Source organism: Squalius cephalus (genome assembly GCF_949319135.1).
Source record: "Squalius cephalus genome assembly, chromosome: 21".
NCBI classification, from domain to species: Eukaryota; Metazoa; Chordata; class Actinopteri; order Cypriniformes; family Leuciscidae; genus Squalius; species Squalius cephalus.
The window spans coordinates 25,086,431-25,100,850 of NC_137142.1; the positions used below are offsets into that span (position 1 = coordinate 25,086,431).

At 37.1% G+C, this 14,420-nt stretch overlaps 1 protein-coding gene across 3 annotated transcripts in view; it reads left to right on the forward strand.

Annotated features, from left to right (window-relative positions):
* gfra1a (gdnf family receptor alpha 1a) overlaps positions 1 to 13,601 on the forward strand; it is a gene marked incomplete at its 3' end in the record, with an annotated part of 80,163 nt that extends 66,562 nt beyond the window's left edge. For all 3 annotated transcript variants that reach the window (XM_079854775.1, XM_079854774.1, XM_079854776.1), the window contains 3 exons: positions 9,563 to 9,768; positions 12,671 to 12,715; positions 13,458 to 13,601. In XM_079854775.1, the coding sequence (XP_079710901.1) occupies positions 9,563 to 9,768; positions 12,671 to 12,715; positions 13,458 to 13,601 (395 nt within the window). The remainder of the gene's footprint in view (positions 1 to 9,562; positions 9,769 to 12,670; positions 12,716 to 13,457) is intronic.
* Positions 13,602 to 14,420: the final 819 nt, after the last annotated feature.

The window sequence follows — 14,420 nt, forward strand, 5'->3', positions numbered from 1 at the left end:
CAAAATGTTTAGGGCCCAATTAAATGAAAACAGTAAAGGTGATTCTCTATATCAGTAACTATATCAGTAAGCACTGATTCTGAGCTACCTAAAATGCCTCAATTGTAGTCTTAAATATTTTTTCTTCCAGGCACGCACACGTCACAGTATTCCTCATTTAAATAATTCCCGCCTAATGCATACACAAAAAAAGGGGGACGAGGCCTGGATCATTTGTATTAGTAGTGTGTTTCCTTTTTTCACTCTTCCCAGTAGTTAAATTGTATTTTTAATACTATTCCTCAGTATACAACCACAACTTTCTGTTGTGTTCTTACCATTTTTCTGACGACTGCTCTCTGAACCATGCAGTTCAATGCAGGTCAGAGGTTATAAATGACAAAGTTAACGTCACATCTGAAATGTGGCAGGTTTTAAAGGAGAAGTTCACTTTTAAAATGAAAATTCTGTCATCATATACTCACCCTCATGTTGTTTCAAAGCTGTATGAATTTCTTTCTTCTGCTGAACAGAATGGAAGATATTTAGAAGAATATCAGTAACCAGACAGTTTTTGGGTCCCATTGACTTCCATAGTAGGAAAAAAATATACTATGGAAGTCAATGGGACCCAAAAACTGTCTGGTTACTGATATTCTTCTAAATATCTTCCTTTCTGTTCAGCAGAAGAAAGAAATTCATACAGCTTTGAAACAACATGAGGGTGAGTATATGATGACAGAATTTTCATTTTAAAAGTGAACTTCTCCTTTAAAGAAACCAAAATTAAAACAGGGTGAAAAATTAAATTATTTAAATTATAAATATTGAGTTTGTTGAACATCAAATTTTGTAAACGTATTCTAGTAGACCCCATAAAAAAATATGAACCTGTAAATGAGCATAATAGGACCCCTTTAAACAATTTACAGTGTTTTCACTTAGGAACATTTTGAGTGAGTGATGATGCCAAACTTATCTTTAAATCAGTTTGGAATTGCTTCATTGAAATGAGCCGTTTGAAATGAAAGTAAGGAAAGTAAGGCCAAATAAAAAGTGACTGCTTCATTTATATGTAAGCTCTATTATATGTAAGACATTGACCAAGCAAATAAAAACACCTCGGGTGTGTGTTGTTTTTCAAATAGTTTAACCGCCCGAAGGCAATTAGGCAACGTTTACCACAACTCAATACATTGTTCAGATGATTTATTTCAAGACATTTGTCAGGTTTTTGTCCTTAAAGCTCTCTCGTGTGTAGGACTAATTTCTTAAGCATCTCATCCCAAGTTTCCATTTTTAATTCCAAAACATAATTTAAGAGCTGATAACAGAGGCTTGATATGCAGATAGAGATTGATAGATTGCTTGATTGGTCTCAACAAAGTTCGTTGTTACTCCTCGATACTGAGAATGTCATGTACTGTAGTTTTGCAGATGCAAAATTATATTATTGATAAAATTGCAGGGCAGCGCTGACAAGAAGTTTCTGCGTGTGAATGTTTCCGTCTGTGTGTCTGTACTGTGTGCATTTATGAGAGAGAGAGCGGAAGAGAGCAAGGTTTTCATAGATAATGAAATAGTTTTTCCTTTTTATCCAATTTTTTTTACTATATTTATTTGCTTGGTCAATGTCTTTGTAGGGTTTTTTGGTTCATTTGCTGTTGTAGGCTGTAAGGACCTTTGAAATAACTGAAATCATTTGGCGAAGTTATAAGGAACTGTAATGCAGTCAAGACCTGTCTGGAACTACTTACAGTATCTGTGCATTTAATTGGGGAAAAAATGCACATGTTAGAACATTCATCAGTCAATCAGAATCAAGCATTCAACAGTCCCGTATATAGTACATAAAATAGGCACATCAATCTGAGCTTCAAACAACACTCCTCATATCTTCTGTTAGTTTTTTTTTCTGTCTTGTTTTCTCTCCATTATACTCTGTGCGTCCATCCATGCCATCTCTCTCCTAACTGTCCATTTGTCTCATTCTCCCTTTGCTCTGTCCATCTCTTCAGACTCCAGCAAGTTGTTTTTCAAGGCTTTTAGCTGTCCTGCTGTCAGCCCGTTTTTACCTCTGCCTCTAAAAAGGCCCTTCCATCTTCCTTTTATGTGCACTTCTTTCTTTACCCTTTCTCCTGTACGTCTCTCGCTCGCTACACATCCTTAACTGCACCAAGTGTTTTCTTTTGTTCCCATAAACTCTTAGTATGGCGTGAAAGACAAAGTGGAAACAGCAAATAGTGAGCTTTCAGGGAGGGCTTGTAGTACTGAAAGATCCATGAAAGGATCAGTTTAGAAAGCACTTGAACTAAGTTTCTTGTGCAGGACATTGTGGAAATGAATTGAAATAATAATGGACGAAGAAGGTCCTGTCAACCATCATGCCCAGGGCTTTTTGAAACAGCTCAATTCCCTGCTAACAGTCAGATCTGTTCACAGTAGGGGGGGGGGGGGGGGGGGATATCGAATTGTGATTTTTCTGATAAAAAATTTGAATATTAGGGTCCAATTCTTACTATTAACTAACTTTTAACTACGACTATTGACTCAATAAACTCATAATTACTGCTTATTAATAGTTAGTAAGGTAGTTGTTAAGTTTAGGTATTGGGTAGGATTAAGCGATGTAGAATAAGGCATTAATATGTGCTTTATAAGTACTAATAAACAGCTAATATCCTAGTAATATGCGTGCTAATAAGCAACTAGTTAATAGTGAGAATTGGACCCTAAACTAAAGTGTTACCACATAATTAATGCTTTAATCAATAATCAATAATTATTATTATTATTATGATTATTATTATTATAACTACTACTAAATTAAAAATGTAAAAATTACAAAATAAAAACAAAATAATAACAAAAAGAGGAACTATTACTGTTGTATTATTTGACTAAAATTACAGAGCTGCGTTCTCACACTTGAATAGCTCTTCATAGCTTCACTTGGTAAAATCACACCCCTTGTGATTTTAGAATCGCAAAGTAATCGTGCTTTTTAAGTTGTAGTTTGTTACTTATATATTATGTATATTTGATTTAAAGATTGGCTGTATGTAGCTGGTAAAATTCACCATTTAGCCACTGTGGATGGTGGGCAAAAGTTTATTTTCCAACCTGATTGAGAGTCTACATGGAATATTTGAACTTTTAAAAATGCACACAACAAACTGTTTCACATCAGGACCATTTACACTGAATGAAGCACTGAAGGCAAAAAAGTGATTAAAAATAATGATAAATGTAGGAATTGGAAAACTTTCTCTAAACCAGTTCATTCAAAACAGCAAAAAGATCAGATCTTCAAATCAGACTGTTTGGCGTGTACCACCATAGGGCAGGGTGGATTCACTGTAGGAATGAATCGCTTTGAGGGGATGTTGAAGGAGACTCTTCAGGAGGTTAAACTGGGTTAAACTGCATCTTTATTTTTCTATCTTTCTTCCCCTACCCCCCGCCCCCCTCTCTCTCTTCTTCTCCTCATTACCTCATTCTCTCGTGTCTCATTACCGGATTTCAGTGTTAAGGCATCCTGACAGTTCTGGGGGTTTGTTCCCAGCGCCGTCAGTATCTGGGTGTTTAGGAGGCTATGACGAAGCGCTTTGGCCTCACACCCTACACTCGCCCCTGAGCGTTATGCGTCTGTCTGCCCTTGGAACACGCTGTCCTCAGCACAGAATGGAGCAGAACAGATAGCTCGAGTAAAACTGTGAGATTGTTTAATAGTTTTAAAAAATATTAAGTTGGGAATGTTTATTTTCCCTCTAAATATCTTCAGGAGTCTTTGGCAAATGGAAAGTTCAAAAGAACAGCAGTTTTGTAACAATACGAAAGTGTTCATGTAATACATACATATATATATATATATATATATATACATCACTGATGCGCGGGTTGATCCAAAATGAGTGGGTGCCTGCGGTCACCCGCGGTTACGAGTCATCCAAAAATATTTTTAATGATATTCGGGTCGCGGTCGGTCAGGTCGTTTGAAATAAATATGCCAATTAAACTGCTCGTCCGACTATCTGTACTGTACTGTATTTTATTTTTTATTTTTCTAAACTGTTTTAATTATTCTTATTTCTTTTTATTATTTTAATTTCTTCTATGTAAAGCACTTTGAATTGCCATTGTGTATGAAATGTGCTATATAAATAAACTTGCCTTGCCTTTGTAATTTATATAGTACTAGACACAATTTTCTATGAAATACATAGGCCTACACTTTATTGGCTGAATAATTGGCGCGAAGATGACGCACGAGCTCAGTCTGCAGGTAGAGATGGAGGCGGCAAGAGAAAGAGACTGAGTGGAAGCTCCGCAAATACACAAATAGAAAGAGCAAAGTGTGGGAGACATTTGCCGAAATAATGAAAGATGATGACCAAAGTGCTGGCTTTCTCCTGTGTACTTCTTGCGATGCTATTTACACATTTGATAACCACAAAACTGGCACGACCAACCAGGCACAACGCCAGGATTCCAGTTTCGGATGGGCCAGTGGGTGGGCCTTAAATTAAAAACGTTAAATAAAAAAAATAAAAAAAACTTTATCCAATCACTGCTTAACCTAATAAAAAAATATTGACTAATATAGCCTACTGTTATATTATCTGTGCGTATACATAATATAGATTGTAATAGCTTGATGCTCTTTAAATATTTTGTTGCATTGTTAAAAGTAAATCCGCGATCGCTCTCCATGGTTCTGACCAAAGAAGAGTGCTTTGGAATCTCCATTACGCATCATACGCGTCATACCTGGGCTGCATTTTCCGATAACATTGTCTCTTAGCGCGCTACGAAGACTCTTAAGGTATAACTTAACTAAAGGTATACTACCACTAAAGGTATATCATTGCTAGGCGTCTTCAGGGCTATCATCCACTCGCGAGGCAGAGGCGCTGAAAGGCAGAGGCACTGGCGCCCTCCTAGCTACGGCTGTTTTTGGTAAAACATGATTTTGACCACTTCATTAAGTTTTGTTTTATAGAAAATTATTTTTAAAAGATTTTCGTTTTGTATGAATTGTATCTTAATTTTGATCAATGTTTTATCAATCAATTGCCCGTATTTAATAAATAAGAAGCAAATATATAGCAGACAATGTAATAAGGCGTCGGCACGATCACTTGCATTGCATGTGAACTGGAAGGCACCGAAACTCAGCTTGTGCCTCACAGATTTGAGAAATATAGGCTATATATTACAGAAAGCTTGAAATGTCTACTTTTAAACGAAAGTATTCAAACCAAAATAAATAGGCTACTCTCTGATTATGTAATCCATATGTGCATTTCTCTCTGGCGTTCATGGTGAGTCCGCAATCTCCGCATCGTCAACTTCATCTTTGCAGCGACACAGAAAACACCAGTTTATTACTAAACGATTAAATGTCTCCTTGCTAATTTAGACACATTCATAATCATTGTTTAACCGGTTCTTTGTGGCAAGCTTTATGCGTGCGGTCATAACGCTTATTATCCTGTAGGCTATAGCCTATTTAAGTAATTCAATTAATATAAAGGGGCGATTTGTCCACAAATGGCTTAAATGAACAACTACTAGTCGACTAGAAAAAAAAAATTAGTCGGAGGCAGCCCTTATTCCACATTATTTTCGAACCAGCAGGCCATTCTGCGTTGGGCGAGCGACCCTACGGAATGAGTGAGCAGAGCGGAATATTCAGAAATGTGCTCTCCGCTCGAGCTCTGATCGGAACAAACCCGAACCTCACTGTCTGCTGGACTTGCGCAGAAACATCAAAATAGACATAGCTAGCTTTTTAAAATTGTTTTTAAAGCTAAACATTTAGACTATTTTAGTACAAATTATGAGCTTATTGACGATTTTTTATAATTCTTGACAAAATTAGAATATATTAAGTAATATTAAGACGCTACGCTGAGCATTTACTTCTTTTAAAAAATGCGGGTCGGGTACAATATTTTCTTTTTTTTTTTTTTTGCGGTCCGAGTTGCGGGCGGGTTAGTTGAAAACGTCGGTCGGGTGCGGTTTGTTTATACATTGACCCGCGCATCACTGATATACATATATATATATATATATATATACATGTGTGTGTATTACATGAACACTTTCGCAATTATTATGTACTTATCTATTTTACACAAACACTTTCACATTGTTAATGTGTGTTGCAGAACAATTTGCTTATTTTAAGCTGGTCTTCATTTAATCAGAAAAAAAAACAGTAGCCTGATATTGCAGTACATTTTCCTTTCTTTGGAACATAAAACCTTGTGGATATAAAGGTCTCCAGACATCAGCTGGTGAGGTGTAGACTGGATTCAAAGAACATGACTCATTGAGAGACATACACATGAGAGGAAACTACACGATTCATCTGCTGAAGAAAATGTGTCAGGGCTCATAGACTCAAAACAATGATCAAAGCGCTCGGAGCCTTGTGGGTCTTTTCCAGTATTTCCTAGAGAGATGGAGAAAAAAGCATCTAAAAATAGAAACAACAAATTCATCCCGTGTTTGTTCATACTATTTACATTTGAGTATGATAAAATTAGAGGTGGAGATGAAAAAGAAACATTAAGAGGTAGCGTAGCGACAGAAAGAACTTAGCACTATGAGAGAGGGCGGACATTTCTGATAAAGAACAACACAACTACGCACAGTATGTGCCAAACATACTTGTTTTTTTTTTTTTTTAAATCTCTTCACAGACTAGTGTGCTATCTGTACTATTTCAGTGGAGATGGCAAAGAGAGCAAGAGCCTGTCAGTAGGACTGGGTATCGTTATTTATTTATTTTGTTCCGATACCTTGACTTCGATACCGGATCCTGAACGATATTTTTTTCCGATTATAATTTTATGAAATCCGTTTTAACAAGATTACAGTACTTATTACCTAAAAAAAAACATTGGTTTTATTTTTTCATTTTGTTGACTGTTTTACAGACTCAATGACTCATATAGGCCACTAGGGGGGCAGAACATATGCCTCACGCTCAAGCGCACACATAAAGCTTTCCGCAATGCACTGGCAAAAGTAACCTAATGGTTATGAATGTGTCAGGGAAAAAAACAGCAAGGAGACATTTTAATTGTTTATTAATAAACTAGTGTTTTCTGAGTCAGTGTTGACTACAAAGATGAAGTTGACGTTGCTGACTCGTCATCTCCGCAGTATAGTGAACGCGCGAGCCTATAGAGAGGATTCATCTGGATTACATAATCGGATTATTTGTTTTCTATTTGAATTGGTTTCGCTTAAAAATAGATATTTCAAGCTTTCTATATGCATATTTCTCATGTCTGTGAGGCAAGTAGCCTATACGCTAAGTTTCGGTTCATTTGTGACGCACTCCAGTTCTTGCAGTCGAAGACAGAGCAACTTTCTGCTCTTAGGTTTATTCTGTGCACTGTCAAGTGTGTAGCAAATTAGCTCTACGAAATATTAATAATCAATAATAACTGGTTATAATTGATTATTAATATTTGGATCAGTTAATACAATTAACTTAATGTCGTAAATTAATATTACAATCAATTAACCTGTTTGTCCCGTGAACACTCAGGATTAATTGTTTATTAACTCTAAGAAATGTACATTTCCGGGGCATGGGAAATGTCTTTCTTAATTTACAGTACTACTAAGAGCAAGTAGTCAAAATCTATGATTAGAGACTCCAGTTATGAGCTTGATACACAGACAACTTTACGTGTGACATGAACAAGATTTTATTAACTAGACTAAACACTTAAACTACTCTAACATACACATACATACGTGCATACAGTTTACCAAGAGAAAGAGAGCTGAAGCAGAATACAGGAAAGCAAGAAGTTATAGCATTGTTTGGAATTCAGCAGATCAACAGCCTTGAGCAAACCATCAGCTTAGTTCTAACACACCCTTCTTTAAAAGGGGTAAGGTCCTCATCAAATAATGAGACTAAGTTTGATACTTGCATGTCTCGCCCATTTGAATTAAACTGTCTTGATCCAATTTGTTGAGGCTCCAGTTGATCTTTGCTGATGTGGTCTTGATGAGAGAGAACCAGTGGGAGTCAGAGGATCTTTGGTGAATGGAAAGACAAGGCCACAGCCTGGCACAAGCTTGTCCTTAGAAAACTTTGAAAACTTCGAAAAGTTCTAGTTCAGCATCATCTTCACGTCAGCATTTCAGAAAAGGACTAAGAGCTGATCTTGTGATCAGTGATTTTTAAAGCGTGAAGATGTCACACCCTCTGGAGGTGTGTGAGCCAATAAGAAGTTTTTTCCTTTGGAGGGAATTTCTTTATGACCCATTGTTCAAGCAGTCCTTTGAACATGTAGTTTGATTGGATGTTTAACACAAGAATCTTCAAGATTCTTATAATACTAATGCGTCACAAAGTTAGCTAAATGTAATGTAAATTAACAAATGGGGGACGAAGATTGGAGTTTATAGAGACCAAACATGCCACACATTTGATTTTGGTTAACCATAGTATGCAAAGTCTGATACATTAACCCATTAGAGTTTACAAGAAAACATAGGCCAAACAACAAATCATGAGACTGGATAATTAGATACATGTTTATACATTTGTCAAGTGGTTATATATAGAATATATAGGATTAACAGGGTTTATTTTTCCTTCTCAGCGAGAATTAAGTGAGAGTCACAGCTCTCTGGAATTTTCTTTTGGGGTCATAAAACTTTTATCAGTCTCAATGTGTCCTGTAACAGGACCCCGGGTTCTGCCAGTGTGTTAGCTTCACTTGTGATGTTAGTTTTGGGGGAAGTTTCATAGGCCTTTGTTGGGAGAGTGAGTTTGCTGGATTATTCATTAAAAAAAAATGTGTGTATCTGATTGATCCAGACGCTACAAGTGCTTCATCAGATTTGTTGTGTTGCCGTTCTTGGCAGCAATTATCTTGTCGCAAATATTGCATCGTGCGCTGTTGGCATCGAGCCTGGTGAAATGTTGCCACACTTTTGATCTTTTCCACATATTTTACATCTAAGGGGGCTGGAACGCTTACACATGAGCCTAGTTATTGGGCATAACCGGTGTAAACAAGGGTTTTTCCTTGATGCCTCGCCATAGCCAATCATGCTGAATGATTATTGGCTCTCTGACCTTTATGAGATTAACCCCTTGGGTATCGAAATCAATGGGATCGATGCAATTCAGTCGGTGCCTAAAAAGTATCGAACTCGATGCCCAGCCCTACCTGATATATTTATATTATATATTTATACCTGAATAATATTTTTTTATTTTTTTATTTTGAGAAATCTGTGCTACATGCATATACAGCATGCACATAAATATGTTTATGAATTCCAGTATTTATTTAGGCCTTGTTTTACAGTTGAACACATTTAAAACACTAATAAACAGACATAGATCTCTCATGACACTCTGATTTTATATTAAACATCTCCTAGAATATCACGTTGGGCCTTTGACAGCAAACAGGAGGAAAACCTATCCACAGTGTTTATCCTGTGTATCTTTTTATTGGCCCTCCTATTAATTATTGAAGATTTCATATCTCTCTTTTAATATGAGGTAAATACTATCTTTGCTCTTTGTATGTAGGCAATGCGATCCAGGCGTTTGGAAATGGGACAGACGTGAGTGTGTGGCAGCCGATGCCCCCAGTGCAAACCACCACCTCTATAACAACACCATCCCAGAGGGCCAGGGATCGAGAACGATCACCTAATGCCATAGAGCCGGCGACACACATCAACCATCTCAACCCGGCTGATAACTCCCTCTACCAGTTCTGTGGTAGCCTGCAGGTCGGTGCAACTATTGCAGACATAGATCTTCAAGTTACATGGTTTGGTGTATGTGCCCCAGGGAATGCAGGGTTGCAAAAAAGCCTATGTGTTTGTGGTCCTTATGTGTTAGCAGATAATAAATACCTCTGGTGATCTTGAAAATAATGCTTTTATGAAGGGAATATTTCAGTTGTGTATGCTTGATTTGAGGGAGAACGATTTGTTACTTCTTACTCCACTGAATATTTGGGGGTAAAATTTTCAAGTAAAAACCTTAAAGTCTTCCTTACAAAAAAAAGCTATTATCAATGACCTTTTGTTGTCAAAAACAACTGAAAACGCTGTATTATGCATGCTAGGCAAATAGATGGCAATGTCACTTTATAAAGAAACACTATGCGCATTGACTGAACACGTACTACTGTATATCACCGTTTTTACTTAGAGTCAATTGCACTTTGAAACCGTTTTCAAAAGTTTCCATTTTCAGGCCCCAAAAAACAACGTTGTGTAAATGAACAGCCAAAATCCATAAAAAGTTTCCCATTTTAGTTGTTAGTTAGATGCTATATCATGTCTCTTCTTCGAAAACACTTGGCCCATTAACACTTTCTATTCCATTTCTATTCTATTTTTTCTATTTATTAACAAAAATACCTTGCTAGACTAACTAAGACTTGTCACAGCACTTACATATTGTTGCCATTTGTTGATTTAACTTATTCTATTGTTCTCATTTGTAAGTCGATTTGGATAAAACTGTCTGCTAAATGATTCAATATAACTAAATGTCTCTCAGCAAAATGTAAAGAGTAAAACAATTATGAAACACAAAATGATTCATAAAACAGCAAAAATGTAAGGTAACATACTGTACAGAAAATTGCAGAAATTGTCAGCAATATAGGTTCAATTAAAATTTAAAACATGACAAAACATTGTTTTTATTAAAATTTGCCTTCATTACATGGTTGACTCTTATCTTTGCCAGCTATAAATGAAATGTTATGATATTCACAGTCCACATAATTTTCACAAAAAAATTTCCTCATTCAAGGGGGTTTTGTACTAGGTGTTTGAAGTCAGCAACATTTGCGTAATTAGACTTTTGATTGATAATCTTATAAGTTGAGCTCAAACAGTAGAGCTTGGTGTTAGCAACACCAAGGTCATAGGAACGATTTCCAGGGAATGCATAAACTGATTAAAATGTATACATTAAATGCAATGCAGGTCACTTTTAAAAGTGTCTGCAAAATGCGTAGATGTGAATGCACTGCCTTTGTGACAGCTAGCCCTGCAACACACTGTCAGAGCTGGCCATATATACGGCATTTGTCTTTTAATTAGAGACAATGCAAATATACAATCACAGACATTAGGGCGAACACACACTCACACCCGTACACTCCAACAGAGAGCAGCACAGCAGCAGGAGAAAGTGAAATGAATGAGTATACATGTTTCTGTATTAGCCTCGCTGCTAAACGTAGTCCTCTGAGGGGGAGCAGCTGTCAATGTGAAAATGAGGAGAAGAACAGATACAGGGAGTGCAGACTCATGGGAGATGTCTGTCAGTCTTTCTTCGTCAGTTACAAATGATCGCAGCACATGCAGCTGACCTCCAGGAAAACTAGAGAGACGACTGCAGCATGCAAATGCCATGTTAAGCTGCATATCAAACTGCCTCTCTCTCACTCTCGTTTAGAACTGAGATGTTTACAGCCAGCTGTACTGCTTGCGTCCCCCTTTAGTTATGTGCTAGAAAGGGGTTTTGCCTTTGCGTGTTTTCGTGTGGGTAAAATGACAGAGCCAGATGTGCATTACCTCCCTCAAAACAAAGAGACATATGGTAATACCTCGTCTTGTGTAAAAGTGTCAAAATGCAAGTATTGCGTACATTTGCTAAATTACTGAATGCTCTGCTTTAGCCGTACAAATCAGATCTCTTGGTTCAGTGTGAACTCATGTTCTAAATATACAATTAAAGTGAGAAACTCTCTGCTTAGTATGCTGTCAAGTGATTCAGTGAGATTAAGGGCCAATTTCGTAAGTTTTGTTCTATTTTTCCTTTTCTTCCTTTTTTGGACTATTAGAGTGACATATCTTGCGCTTCGGGAGCTGTAATTAAAACAGCACTTGATGTGTTCAGAGAACAATTATCCAACTTTTTTTGTGCCTGAGAATTATACTGTTTTTTGTTGGTTTATTTCTTCAATTTTGAAAATGTTTAAAGGGTGCTAGGACCGCTCTGGGAGAAATTAATCATTGATATTAAACCTCAAATCCTCTTTTTGCCTCTTGATGCAGTGTTTATAATGTTTCATGCTGGTCGAGGCATTGCTTTATCATGCTGGGCTCTGGCTTAGATTCAAGTCAGCTTCTTTCAGGAGGATACCGAACCGCCAACACACAGGAATCCATTCATTATACTGTCACCAGCTCTCCTATATCACCACCGCTTCTCACTTCCTTAGACACACATACCTATGCACAACAAGAACACACACATAAGGATGTGAAATCCATACTTAATTGTATGTTACATTTAAAATGCTAAAATTTGATTACTGTTTGTGAGAAATTTAAGGTGGCCTCAAATGAGAACCTTGCAGTAACCTACCGGCTATGATTAGTATTTATATCAACTTGCATGCGCATTTACCTCTCAATGGTTATATTAACACTGTATCTGAGGACAGAATCACAATAGCATAATAAAGCACATCACTAATACAATGCAATTAACAGCTTTAAAATTGCAGCTATAAGTTTTTTGTTAATGATTATCTGGTGTGGATCATTCTTGAGCATTATATGTCAACATAGAATGTTGTTTGGCAAGGATTTTCTTGGTCCAAGATGTTATTATTTAATTTCGATCAGATTGATTTAATAGAGCTTTATGTTTCCTTTCTAGGCTCAGAAGCAGAAGACAAACAACACAATAGATGTGTTATGTGTGGTAAGTATGCTTCTTTTTATGCACATCTCAAACCAGACATACATCTGATATATGTCAAGTGCTATTGAAAGGAAGAATAATAATGAATGAAAACAAAGATAAAGCAGTAATTATCTCATGTCACATTAGCCCAGTTCTGCTGAACTTTGACCCGGCACTAGAGGGCCCTTCCCGCCCGGTATGCACATGATCTTTGCGGTGGGCGATGGCAAAATGTGAACGTTGCTTATCTTCTGCCTTTTAAAGTTCACTAAATGTCACTGTACATAATAAAAGCAACATTATATGCTAGAATGACATTTAGTGTTGCAACGGCAGGTCCAACCAGCCCCTAAAAATGAGGACCTCTTTTCAGCGAATAATTTCATTGCAGAATCAGAGCTTTTTAATCTCTTAGACATCTGAACCCATGTTAACTCAGACAGAATGGCATTTTTATTTTTGAAAGAATTTGAAGTGTTTTTTATCACTATATATATATATTTTTTTTTTTTTTGCTGTTCTGTTGGACACTTCTATAGTGTTTCAAGACATTTGCAGTTGTTTGCAAGGTGAAAGTCCAGTTTTAAAAAAAGAAGACGCATTACGGTGTATTAAAAGGCTTGAAAGCACATATGCGTACAATTTCTGATAGAACAGTTCAAGGTAAAACATCATAATGGAAAAACATGTGCATTTGTTTGGCTGTTAAGAATAATTGCTTATTCGCTTTCTCACATATTTACTGTTATGTTCCTCCAAGGACCCACAGATCGATGACCCCAGCTCCTCCAACGCCATCTCCAGGAATTCGTCCACTCGGCAGGTGTCTTTATCAGCCCTTAGCTCTCTGCTGCTCCTACTGGCTACCTCCTTGCACTGCATCTTCATCACGGCGATGTTGTAGCCACCTAAGAACATAAAACATGGACAGTCACAATTTGTATAAAGTCGATCGCTGTTCCTGGTCAATCTGTTGTACTCAGTTCTCTCTCTCTTTCTCTCTCTTAGCCCATCCCATCCTCTCTTTCTCTCGCTGTTCTGTTTTTTAAGAGGTTTTGTTGATGTTGTTGATGCAATGAAACTAAGTGGTCTTGGTGTACTCGAGTTTCTGTCTCTTCCCTCCTGATTTTGCATTGGAAGATGAAACGTGAAAGAAATGCAAGAGTGCCTCGGATTCATTGCAGCATTCCCATGTGATGTTGTGCCGTCTACGCAACCGCTGGTGTTTCGAGGGCCAGAAATCATAAGGACTCCTGTCACAGCAGTAGAGATTAATCTTATCTGTGCGTATGTGTACTTAAAGATGCAGTGTGCACCATCCATTGCTCACTGGTACACACAAAAACAGCAAAAGTGAGAACAAGACACTATAGAGATGTGGTCACTGTTTATTTACACAAATTGTCTTCTGTCTATCTTTTATTTTAGATGACGTTTTGGTGAAAATTAGATTCTCACAAATTGTGCTTGTCCTCTGTAGTTTTTCTATAGCATCATTGCCCCGTCTGTAGGTCAAACATATCAAAAAAACATTTGCAAAACATCTAGTCACAGGAAGTGAAAGGTGGGTTTAGAGGGGAGTTTAATTATAAAAAATGTCCAGCCCAAGCTTAACTGAATGACCAAAATGACAGTAGCTAGTCTGATAAGACAGTGGCTGCACGTGTGAATGCGTAATGCTGTTTGTTTGTCTTTGTTTGAACATGAGGATGAGGTCACAGGT